This window comes from Rutidosis leptorrhynchoides, chromosome 1, assembly GCF_046630445.1.
Source record: "Rutidosis leptorrhynchoides isolate AG116_Rl617_1_P2 chromosome 1, CSIRO_AGI_Rlap_v1, whole genome shotgun sequence".
NCBI lineage: Eukaryota > Viridiplantae > Streptophyta > Magnoliopsida > Asterales > Asteraceae > Rutidosis > Rutidosis leptorrhynchoides.
The window spans coordinates 129,376,577-129,389,837 of NC_092333.1; the positions used below are offsets into that span (position 1 = coordinate 129,376,577).

Sequence of the window (13,261 nt, forward strand, 5' to 3'; positions counted from 1 at the left end):
ATATATATATATATATATATATATATATATATAATTATTATAGCAATGATACAATTCATAATATAATCTACTAGTTGTAATAGAGGCGAATTTGGTGTGCTTGCCCTTAATGACTTTTTGCCATTGAATGGTGAATTTTGCGGGCAACCTTGGGCGTAATTGGGCTCCGGTCCAGGGAGGAGTGAGGAATTGTTAGTGTTGTGAGGTTTTTCGTAAGAATGTGAGATGGTATAAACATTTGTTTGATGCGGGCAAGCACCCGGCCGCAATGTGTCACCCTATTAAAAACTATGACACATGTTAGCATCACCCTAAAAAAAAACTTGACAAATAATCGAGTAATTCAGGGGATGTGTCCAAAAGTTGAGCATGAAGCATGGGTAGGATATGATAAGATAAAACCCCACAAGTTCAGGTGGAAAAACGAATTATGAAATAAGAGTATCATGGCATGTAGCAATGTAGGGCTCTGCGTGTTTAATGTTGTTTTACTGAAAATGGGGCTCCATATTCAAATTTATTTCTAGGTGGGTCACCCCATTTCTCTTGGATCTTTTTCCCTTTTCTTTCTAAAGTTTAGGAAAAAAAAAAAGAGTAAACTTATTTTTCCGTTTAAAATATCAAACCTATTAGGTAACCTATCATATACAACCAAGATTAGTACTTACATGTTGCTCGGACGAACTCACAACCTCTTTGTAATCTTATACCTTACATACATGTGTTACCCTTTTGATATGTTAACATCTGTATGGGCCATTATTAGTACCTTTTACTAAGTACTAAAACGAGTGACTAATGTAGGAATTGTAGTTAATTATGTCACTGGTTAAAAGCTCAAATTTTTTTATATAATTCATTGGTGTCATCTTAAAAAAGTTTACAAAAAATTACACTATGCAATGAATTTGTAGCTTTTTGAAGGTAAAATAGCACTAAAATAGTATTCACGCTGGACCCCGTTGAGTTATAATCGTAGAATCGACACTCCACACATCACCATATAATATCTACAACTACCAAGGATATTAACATTTGTGTGCGTCAAGTGAGACTTGAACCCCTTTGGTTGAAAGGTATTTGACAAAGGTCCTTTGGTTTAGCAACTAGAATAACTAGAATCAAGTAAAGGTAGTGGCGGATCTTGAACGAAATGACCAGGGGAGCTAAAATCATTTTCTAAAATATTAGAAGGGCACATATATAAATTTGTAATCCCTACTCTAATCCGCCAATGGGTAAAGGTTTATCTGTCATCCACATTCCGGTTCCATCTAATTGCAACCAAAAATAAGTAATGGAAATCATTTTTCAATTCTATCATGTTCCTATTATTATGTGAACCGAATGGACAATAGAATTCAAAAAACCAAATTTACTGGTTTGAATCGGTTTTTGTTTTCCTTTTTCTTCACATTTCCCTTACCTTAGTAAATGAAACCAAACTGCAATATATACAACTGCCAAGTTTTCAAAACAACCAAAAAGATAACGTTTTCATGATGGATGGGTTTTTCTTTTCAAATATACACAATCAGTATGCAACAAGAAACACCAATCTATAAGCAGTAAAGGGTTGATAAGAACAAAAAGTCAAACACTTGGTAAACAACCACCTAAGAATTCTTTGTAGATCCAAAATTCATATTGTTCACTTTCTGTACCTTGCATGCATTTGCCCCTCTAATTCTCCTTTTTCCACCAATGTTTGTTACGCGTATCGTTTGTTGCACATTCGTAAAAGGAGTGTTGCAATGTTGAGCTGTTTTAGCTTGCAGCGCCGTTTTGAGGGAATACTTTTCGGATAAACTCAAGAAAGCGTTCGGAGTAATATGTGGGGTCCACAGCCGATATGGAAAGAGAATCGAATTGAAATGATTTGTATTTATGTTCAATCTTCTTTGTTATATTGTACTCTTGTAATATGTCAATGATTCCCAGATATAATACCACGTCATATACTTCGTGAAACATTTGTTTTTTTTCGGCACCAGGAAGAAGCTCTGCTCTAGCTGGCATGTTCACTCCTAACTGTATTTGTAACCTGTCAAAAGAAATTTTGAATATGATAAACTGAAACATGCTTGCAGTATAATACCCATGTATAATAATACCACGCAGTGGCGGAACCAGAACAGGGGCAAAATATTTTTTTAAAGCGTTCGCATTCACTTTAAATTTTTTTCTATACAACATTTTGGGTCATGGGCTTTTGGGTTGGAGGCAAAAGTGGAGACTTTTGGGCAAAATATGAAGGCTTTTGGGGGCAAAATCAAATTTTAAGTCTGGAAATTTCAAATGCACCGAGGCAAAATAAAAAAATCCAAATTTTTAAGACTGAAAATTTCAAATCCCCGGGAGCATGTGCCCCTGCCCCTATGTAGTTTCGCCCCTGATACCACGTCATATACCTCGTGTTATCATTCTTTAATTTATTAATTGAATGCTTTATAACATAAAAAGCATATCTATGGTGTATGGTAGACTAACCGCGGTCCATGAATACTATAAAACTTGACAAAATGTAGTCACCGACTCACATACATGTAGTACGCAGAGGTAGGGCAGGTTTTAAATTGGGCCAAAACGGTCTGGGTTGAAACAATACCTTTTTCACACTGTTTGGGTGGACCCACAAACCCAATTCCCTATCCATTTACGTCTGAGATAAATCACAACCCAAAGTGACCCGTTCATGAGTACATGGGTCAACACCTCCAGCATTAACATAACAATGAGTTTATGGTTAAACAAACTATGATACCTTGCTGTGCCGGGGAGAAGGAGATCCACTTCTGCATCACCAGTAGCTGATGATCGTAAACTGCTTCCTCGTATATGTGGACCCACAACAACACTACTATCATCAGATCCACGTGGGACCAAAACAAGTCCTTGAGGTGAGATCTCATCTTCCATAGATTCTGTGAAAAATACAGACGCCTGAAGTGTAAATTATTTTTTTTGAAAGAAAGAAAAAACACGTAGAAAATATGCATAAAGAAGCACACCTTCTTCTGCAACGATTCCCAGTCCATCTGCTCTAACACTTTGGTTGTAAGACATCAAAGATTTTAGGTGCTGAGGCGCTCGATAATGAACACCGAGCAAAAGACTATAATCCATGATATTCTGAGCTTCTAGAAAGTTACTATCAATTTCAATCTGCCTGATATATCAAAAAGACTGCTACTGTCATGTCAAGCTTAAATGGAGAAAATGTAAACTAAAATGAAGCTTTGTGCTTTATGTGTATACCCAAAACTAGAATATGCTTAAAGCTTTAGTCTAATAAAGAAAATATATGAATGCCTCGGAAATTTTCCAACTGAAAATGTGAATCTTCTCTTTAAAGGTCTCATTTTGACCCGTTTGGTTATGAGTGGGTGAATATGGGTTATGTTTTATCTCTAATGGGTCAAATGGTTTGAATGAGCCGGAATTTGCCCATAGTTTACTTTTAACACTTAAAACCTAAACAGTTTTTATTTAACATGTTAGACTATATTGTAATAACACAAAATTTTTAAACATATTCAACATACTAAAATTATAAAACAGTTCAACCCAAAACCAAACCATCAACGAGCCTGGTGGTTAGGGCCCTTGAGTTTTTAGGTTCAAATCTTGTAGTGAACAGGGAAGGGTTTGGAAACGGTCACGGATTAATCCAGTTAGACCGCGTACACCAGAGTAAAATTACTTGGCTATCCCGGGTAACCTGAACAGGGAAAACTTTATCACTTTCAACCCAAAACCCACCCGCACTTCACATTTTACAATGATTCAAGTGATCCGAGATGAGTTTGCATTACTTACTTTAGCAGAGCACCTCGCCAAGAAGGTTCTAGGTAAAAGCAGTAATTTAAATCAAGATCTTTAAGTATTGTGTTCTCATCTATTTCAACTTTGTCTGCCGATCGCCCAAGTGACGAACCTTTTAAGTCAAATCTTCTATGGATCCTTAATTCTGTGCAGAACATATTTCCCATCACTACAAACCGAAACTGAAATAAACACGACAACATATTAAGACTCTCATTTACTCTTTTCCTCAGCGGAACCAACATTTGTGCATTATTATCCGAAGTTAAAACGTAATACGTAATACAATTACTTTTTGACCACTTGATGGTTTTATCCTGTGCAGACCAAAAAATTTAGTTATCAGCGTGTTCTCATATGTCCGCACATGACGATGATAGTCCGGAAGCATCCGCAGAAGGACCTACACAGCATCATAAGTCAGTATGTACTCCAACCGTATAATAATAATAATAATAATAATAAATCAGCAATAAAAGAAGAAAATAAATAATAAATAAATATTCATGAAATTACTACCTGTACTTCAGACTTTCTCAATGTCTTAATCATAAAACGATCGTCTTGCGAGAGAAAAAAGACGCTGCCGCTTTTCCCAGGAGATGAAAGTTCTCTAAGAGCATCATTGCCACAAATTGACATCATGTAATCAGCAGCATCAATCCTAAACATCTCTCTCAAGTTCCTATTGTAATAACAAAGCAAAAAACTAATTTCATAAGATAACATAATAATAATAATTTACAAATATACATTATCATGCTGATACTGATACTGATCAACTAACTAAAAGTACGGGCCAAGAGAATAAAGGATTTTGCTAACGACATCCCTTATGGTTGTCATCAACGCGCTTTAGATGACGGTGGTTACATGAATATACAACTGCTTAAAGCGCGTTAACGACAACCCTAAAGGATTACGTTACCAAAATCCTAGATATAAAACCAGCTAAATTTAAGACAAAATTATTAGTAGTTAACCTGAAAACCATCGGACAGTAATCCTTCCACTTAAAATCGTCCGATTGATGAGTAGGTGTCAACTGAGACCCTTCTTTAGGGAAGTGCATCCAGAAGCTAGCTCGCGGGCCAAAATCCGATGTCCGTACTTCTCGTTTTTGTACTGGTGTTATTTTCCCCACAGTATACCTAAACATATATCAAATAAACTTCAAACTGCTAACAAAAAATTAAAAAAAAAAATGTTAATTATTACAGTATTGTGTACCTGATCCCAAGCTGTAAACTGAGCATCAGATCATAACTCCTATGACCCTTAATAATCGCTTCCCCGGGCCTCTTTACTTCTTTCACAAGTTTCTTCTGTCTTCTCATTTCTCTTTTAGACCCGGGAGAAAAACGATTGTCAACCACAAGCTCACTGATCAAAATCCCTTGCATGTACTCTCGTTCTAGAATCGGAGTTTGCGTATCGTTCTCCAAATTAGTTTCAGACATAATCGACGCCAAATCATGTCCCATAACTTTTTCAATCGCAACCTCTAAACTCCATCTTCGTTCCAACGAAACATTATCAGTTGAATTACGATGAGAAGATTGACTACCACCGATCTTAAAATTCCCCATATCAATCGATGAAGCATGTTGAATACGAGAAACTTGGTTGACTTTTTGTAAGTCAGACAACAACCCTCGTTTTCGCAACGCTTTAAGGTACAACTCCTGTCTAGCTGGCAACCGACACCCGTTCGGATAAAAAGCTCCTTTACCGTCTTTTAACCCCCACGTCCACGTACCGACATAACGACCTCCGTCACTCCATGTATACGCACCAAAACCATGCATAACTCCATTAGACCAACTTCCTTCATACGAGTCGCCATTAGTCCAAGTAAAAACGCCTTTACCCGACATTTTCCCGTTTTTCATATGACCCAAATACTCATTTCCGTTAGCCCATGTATACTTACCCGGCCCATCGGGTGAACCCTGAATCCAAGATCCTTCAAAAACATCTCCATTAGGAAAAGTTTGATACCCCAACCCGTGTTTACGGTTCAACCGCCACCTACCTTTATAAACTAACTTATCGGACCGGATATACGTTCCGGTACCCTGCATATACCCTCCCGAAAATTCCCCTTCATAATTCGCCCCCGAAGGCCAATGAAGCTTCCCGTACCCATGCCAAATTCCTCGTCTCCATTCTCCTTCATATTTGCAACCGCTTGACCACACGTACTTTCCTGAACCCTCGGGTACGTTTCCAAGAAGAGAACCGGAATAATATTCCCCGTTTTGGAGCGTAAGTTCTCCTACTCTAAAGGCAACACTTTCAGTTGAAGAACGCGCAGTTTCTCCATTTGTTAAAGAACTATTGATGTCATTGTTGTAATATGTATCAAGCGATCTTGTTCTATTTGAATAAGACAGTGACGGTTCGACGTTATCGGCTATGGCCACAAGGCCAGACATGCATAATGTATGTAAAAATTTCAGTAAACCTTCAAAATTGATATGTGCTCTACACCTCTTTAGTTGTTACAAATTGTCTTAGCACATATCAGATGTGCTAACAAACAACCTACTATCAGAGACAGATAACAGAAAAAAAGGTATCCAATTAGGTACAAGTTATATAATCATATACAATTACATGAAATTTAATCCAATTTCACCTACTTTGCTATTTTATAATCTAACTTTTTTTGTTTTGTATGTATTGACCTTGTAAACTTTACTCTTTACATAAGGTTGAAATAACCAGCAAGCCCGACCTGCCCACGTCAGACAGCCTTAGGGTAAACTAACTCACTAATGCAACCTAATACCGATTTGTTGATGATGTGGCAAACTTTTTGACATACCTAATGATGGCTGGACACATTAAAGGTAAATTTTACAAATTGATTAGTACAAAAAGAGATTGTTTAGCAGGATGATCTAATAGAAAATTTGGTAAACATATGTAGTTTACCTAAAAAGGGAAACAATTAAATGATGACAATGATTGAAAATGTTCAAAAGGAACATATAACAAAACAGTAGAGTACAACTTGCTAAGCATACAGTACACCCATGCATATATATGAACTCTGGTAATTAAAGACTTTTATCATGAAAAAGTATTACCTAAAAATTCCAAAAATGAATAAAAATACTTCAACCACAACAAATACATACATAATATATATATATATATATATATATATATATTCCTCTGATAATCATAAGTTACAGCATGGAGCAAGTTCATATTAATCTGCAAACAGAACCAGCTCTAATTCCAATTTGAGCCTCGAATTTAACAATATGAAACATTGCTTCATTTTGTTTTATTTAAAAGTAAACAAAAGTCAACTAATCAACCATATATTGTTGACTAGAGCTTCATTCAAACTCTTACCACTTAATCTCAAAAACATAGATTCACTTCCATATTTTATCAAGATTTCATAAACAAATATTCTTTATTATCATAATCATAATCATTAAAAAATAACACAAATTTTAAATATAAATAGTTGCAAATACAGATAGATAGAGAGAGAGTTTACCTGAAAAATATGAGAGAGAAAGTTATGGTTGATTATGTTAGAAGTGCATTGTAATAGAAGCAGTTGACTTGCTGTATTTGTATACATACATATATATGGGTGTGTGCATATGGTGATGAAGTTTTCATATATTGGATTGGATTGAATCATAAGCAGTTTTTTGTCCAGAAATATACCTTACAAATGTTGGTTTCCATTACCTTTCAAAGCCCTTCTTTTATCAAGTACTCATTCAATTTTTTCCTTTTTTAATTGCTATAAAAGTGTTAGGTAACGTATATGTTTTGTTTTTTATTTATCAAATTAATTAAAACTAATTGTAGATATCAAGGTTTTGTAGTTTTTAATAGAAGCATGGTATTTTCGTCATCTTACATAAAAGTGCTATTTATTTTAAGATTTACAGCCATGGACCAATGATATTTGTTTCAATATTATAGTGGTTAAATTTGTTATAAAATTGTAAGTTGTTTTTTAAAAGAACAAAAATGTATGTAAATTAAGACTTTTCATTCATCATGTAGTATATATAAGTTTTTAATGTTGGTTGGCAAATGAGGTAAGAATATTTTTATTTTAAGTTTTAGTAAGAACGAGATAGGAAGCTCACACGTTATGACGGTAATGTTTCTTTTTTATATGTATCAAATTAATTATCATATATTAAATACAAATTAATTTTTCAAAGGAACAACAAAAGAATAAATAACATATAACTTGCGAAAACGATTTAAAAGTCATCTTATTTTAGTTTACATTATAAAGTCACATTATTTTTTGTATATACCAAATTAATTGTGATATATTAAATATAAATTAAATGTTCAATGGAAGAAAACCTTTCGATAAAAGAACAAATTGGTCGGGAAATTAAGTTGTATATGCCAACCCTTCCAGGAAAGGTTGACAGATTGATAGACACGAAATTTGATGTGCTGGAGGAAAAGTATCCAATTCTAAATTTGGATATTTATTGTGGGAGGAGGAGCGTTTAAGAGTAAGGAGACCGAGAAGTTTGAATTCAAGAAATTCTCGGATTACAAGCCACCCATTTTTCATGGGGACTTTGATCCTATACTTAGTACTCGAATGTCTAGAAGAAATCGAGGAGACTTTCGTGTTGTGCGACTGTCCTGAGAATATGAAGGTTCAATATGATGCACACCAGTTAAAAAAATAGGTCACGGGTGGTGGCAACCAATGATAAAGATTCATGAGCCCCAGACTGCAAGAAACTTTTTATGAGAGACTTTTTGTGAGATGTTCTTTGAGAAGTTTGCTCCGATTGCTGAAATGGAGCGTTTAAGGCTAGAATTTATGGCCATAGATGAAATGTCCCGTTCTTATTGATTAAAAACGTTCCATATTAATTGATTTCGTTGCGAGGTTTTGACCTCTATATGAGACGTTTTTCAAAGACTGCATTCATTTTAAAACAAACCATAACCTTTATTTCATCAATAAAGGTTTAAAAAGCTTTACGTAGATTATCAAATAATGATAATCTAAAATATCCTGTTTACACACGACCATTACATAATGGTTTACAATACAAATATGTTACAACAAAATAAGTTTCTTGAATGCAGTTTTTACACAATATCATACAAGCATGGACTCCAAATCTCGTCCTTATTTAAGTATGCGACAGCGGAAGCTCTTAATAATCACCTGAGAATAAACATGCTTAAAACGTCAACAAAAATGTTGGTGAGTTATAGGTTTAACCTATATATATCAAATCATAATAATAGACCACAAGATTTCATATTTCAATACACATCCCATACATAGAGATAAAAATCATTCATATGGTGAACACCTGGTAACCGACATTAACAAGATGCATATATAAGAATATCCCCATCATTCCGGGACACCCTTCGGATATGATATAAATTTCGAAGTACTAAAGCATCCGGTTCTTTGGATGGGGTTTGTTAGGCCCAATAGATCTATCTTTAGGATTCGCGTCAATTAGGGTGTCTGTTCCCTAATTCTTAGATTACCAGACTTAATAAAAAGGGGCATATTCGATTTCGATAATTCAACCATAGAATGTAGTTTCACGTACTTGTGTCTATTTTGTAAATCATTTATAAAACCTGCATGTATTCTCATCCCAAAAATATTAGATTTTAAAAGTGGGACTATAACTCACTTTCACAGATTTTTACTTCGTCGGGAAGTAAGACTTGGCCACTTGTTGATTCACGAACCTATAACAATATATACATATATATCAAAGTATGTTCAAAATATATTTACAACACTTTTAATATATTTTGATGTTTTAAGTTTATTAAGTCAGCTGTCCTCGTTAGTAACCTACAACTAGTTGTCCACAGTTAGATGTACAGAAATAAATCGATAAATATTATCTTGAATCAATCCACGACCCAGTGTATACGTATCTCAGTATTGATCACAACTCAAACTATATATATTTTGGAATCAACCTCAACCCTGTATAGCTAACTCCAACATTCACATATAGAGTGTCTATGGTTGTTCCGAAATATATATAGATGTGTCGACATGATAGGTCGAAACATTGTATACATGTCTATGGTATCTCAAGATTACATAATATACAATACAAGTTGATTAAGTTATGGTTGGAATAGATTTGTTACCAATTTTCACGTAGCTAAAATGAGAAAAATTATCCAATCTTGTTTTACCCATAACTTCTTCATTTTAAATCCGTTTTGAGTGAATCAAATTGCTATGGTTTCATATTGAACTATATTTTATGAATCTAAACAGAAAAGTATAGGTTTATAGTCGGAGAAATAAGTTACAAGTCGTTTTTGTAAAGGTAGTCATTTCAGTCGAAAGAACGACGTCTTGATGACCATTTTAGAAAACATACTTCCACTTTGAGTTTAACCATAATTTTTGGATATAGTTTCATGTTCATAATAAAAATCATTTTCTCAGAATAACAACTTTTAAATCAAAGTTTATCATAGTTTTTAATTAACTAACCCAAAACAGCCCGCGGTGTTACTACGACGGCGTAAATCCGGTTTTACGGTGTTTTTCGTGTTTTCAGGTTTTAAATCATTAAGTTAGCATATCATATAGATATAGAACATGTGTTTAGTTGATTTTAAAAGTCAAGTTAGAAGGATTAACTTTTGTTTGCGAACAAGTTTAGAATTAACTAAACTATGTTCTAGTGATTACAAGTTTAAACCTTCGAATAAGATAGCTTTATATGTATGAATCGAATGATGTTATGAACATAATTACTACCTTAAGTTCCTTGGATAAACCTACTGGAAAAGAGAAAAATGGATCTAGCTTCAACGGATCCTTGGATGGCTCGAAGTTCTTGAAGCAGAATCATGACACGAAAACAAGTTCAAGTAAGATCATCACTTGAAATAAGATTGTTATAGTTATAGAAATTGAACCAAAGTTTGAATATGATTATTACCTTGTATTAGAATGATAACCTACTGTAAGAAACAAAGATTTCTTGAGGTTGGAGGATCACCTTACAAGATTGGAAGTGAGCTAGCAAACTTGAAAGTATTCTTGATTTTATGAAACTAGAACTTTTGGAATTTATGAAGAACACTTAGAACTTGAAGATAGAACTTGAGAGAGATCAATTAGATGAAGAAAATTGAAGAATGAAAGTGTTTGTAGGTGTTTTTGGTCGTTGGTGTATGGATTAGATATAAAGGATATGTAATTTTGTTTTCATGTAAATAAGTCATGAATGATTACTCATATTTTTGTAATTTTATGAGATATTTCATGCTAGTTGCCAAATGATGGTTCCCACATGTGTTAGGTGACTCACATGGGCTGCTAAGAGCTGATCATTGGAGTGTATATACCAATAGTACATACATCTAAAAGCTGTGTATTGTACGAGTACGAATACGGGTGCATACGAGTAGAATTGTTGATGAAACTGAACGAGGATGTAATTGTAATCATTTTTGTTAAGTAGAAGTATTTTGATAAGTGTCTTGAAGTCTTTCAAAAGTGTATGAATACATATTAAAACACTACATGTATATACATTTTAACTGAGTCGTTAAGTCATCGTTAGTCGTTACATGTAAATGTTGTTTTGAAACCTTTAGGTTAACGATCTTGTTAAATGTTGTTAACCCAATGTTTATAATATCAAAAGAGATTTTAAATTATTTATTATCATGATATTATGATTTACAAATATCTCTTAATATGATATATATACATTAAATGTCGTTACAACGATAATCGTTACATATATGTCTCGTTTCAAAATCATTAAGTTAGTAGTCTTGTTTTTACATATGTAGTTCATTGTTAATATACTTAATGATATGTTTACTTATCATAATATCATGTTAACTATATATATAACCATATATATGTCATCATATAGTTTTTACAAGTTTTAACGTTCGTGAATCACCGGTCAACTTGGGTAGTCAATTGTCTATATGAAACCTATTTCAATTAATCAAGTCTTAACAAGTTTGATTGCTTAATATGTTGGAAACATTTAATCATGTAAATATCAATCTCAATTAATATATATAAACATGGAAAAGTTCGGGTCACTACAGTACCTACCCGTTAAATAAATTTCGTCCCGAAATTTTAAGCTGTTGAAGGTGTTGATGAATCTTCTGGAAAGAGATGCGGGTATTTCTTCTTCATCTGATCTTCACGCTCCCAGGTGAACTCGGGTCCTCTACGAGCATTCCATCGAACCTTAACAATTGGTATCTTGTTTTGCTTAAGTCTTTTAACCTCACGATCCATTATTTCGACGGGTTCTTCGATGAATTGAAGTTTTTCGTTGATTTGGATTTCATCTAACGGAATAGTGAGATCTTCTTTAGCAAAACATTTCTTCAAATTCGAGACGTGGAAAGTGTTATGTACAGCCGCGAGTTGTTGAGGTAACTCAAGTCGGTAAGCTACTGGTCCGACACGATCAATAATCTTGAATGGTCCAATATACCTTGGATTTAATTTCCCTCGTTTACCAAATCGAACAACGCCTTTCCAAGGTGCAACTTTAAGCATGACCATCTCTCCAATTTCAAATTCTATATCTTTTCTTTTAATGTCAGCGTAGCTCTTTTGTCGACTTTGGGCAGTTTTCAACCGTTGTTGAATTTGGATGATCTTCTCGGTAGTTTCTTGTATAATCTCCGGACCCGTAATCTGTCTATCCCCCACTTCACTCCAACAAATCGGAGACCTGCACTTTCTACCATAAAGTGCTTCAAACGGCGCCATCTCAATGCTTGAATGGTAGCTGTTGTTGTAGGAAAATTCTGCTAACGGTAGATGTCGATCCCAACTGTTTCCGAAATCAATAACACATGATCGTAGCATGTCTTCAAGCGTTTGTATCGTCCTTTCGCTCTGCCCATCGGTTTGTGGATGATAGGCAGTACTCATGTCTAGACGAGTTCCTAATGCTTGCTGTAATGTCTGCCAGAATCTTGAAATAAATCTGCCATCCCTATCAGAGATAATAGAGATTGGTATTCCATGTCTGGAGATGACTTCCTTCAAATACAGTCGTGCTAACTTCTCCATCTTGTCATCTTCTCTTATTGGCAGGAAGTGTGCTGATTTGGTGAGATGATCAACTATTACCCAAATAGTATCAAAACCACTTGCAGTCCTTGGCAATTTAGTGATGAAATCCATGGTAATGTTTTCCCATTTCCATTCCGGGATTTCGGGTTGTTGAAGTAGACCTGATGGTTTCTGATGCTCAGCTTTGACCTTAGAACACGTCAAACATTCTCCTACATATTTAGCAACATCGGCTTTCATACCCGGCCACCAAAAATATTTCTTGAGATCCTTGTACATCTTCCCCGTTCCAGGATGTATTGAGTATCTGGTTTTATGAGCTTCTCTAAGTACCATTTCTCTCATATC

At 34.5% G+C, this 13,261-nt stretch overlaps 1 protein-coding gene across 2 annotated transcripts; it reads right to left on the reverse strand.

The window, feature by feature from the left end:
* Positions 1-1,443: 1,443 nt before the first annotated feature.
* On the reverse strand, positions 1,444-7,593 carry LOC139864981 (phosphatidylinositol 4-phosphate 5-kinase 9). 2 transcript variants are annotated; one of them, XM_071853532.1, is made up of 9 exons: positions 7,346-7,593; positions 5,056-6,372; positions 4,809-4,976; positions 4,345-4,510; positions 4,118-4,228; positions 3,820-4,007; positions 3,012-3,169; positions 2,765-2,924; positions 1,444-2,044 (listed from the first exon to the last, which is right to left on the reverse strand). In XM_071853532.1, the coding sequence occupies exons 2-9, from the start codon at positions 6,261-6,263 to the stop codon at positions 1,768-1,770; spliced, it is 2,436 nt and encodes an 811-aa protein (XP_071709633.1). In that variant the 5' UTR covers positions 6,264-6,372; positions 7,346-7,593; the 3' UTR covers positions 1,444-1,767. The 2 variants fall into 2 exon arrangements, with proteins under 2 accessions (XP_071709633.1, XP_071709640.1); XM_071853539.1 differs by having other exon boundaries at positions 5,056-6,375.
* Positions 7,594-13,261: the final 5,668 nt, after the last annotated feature.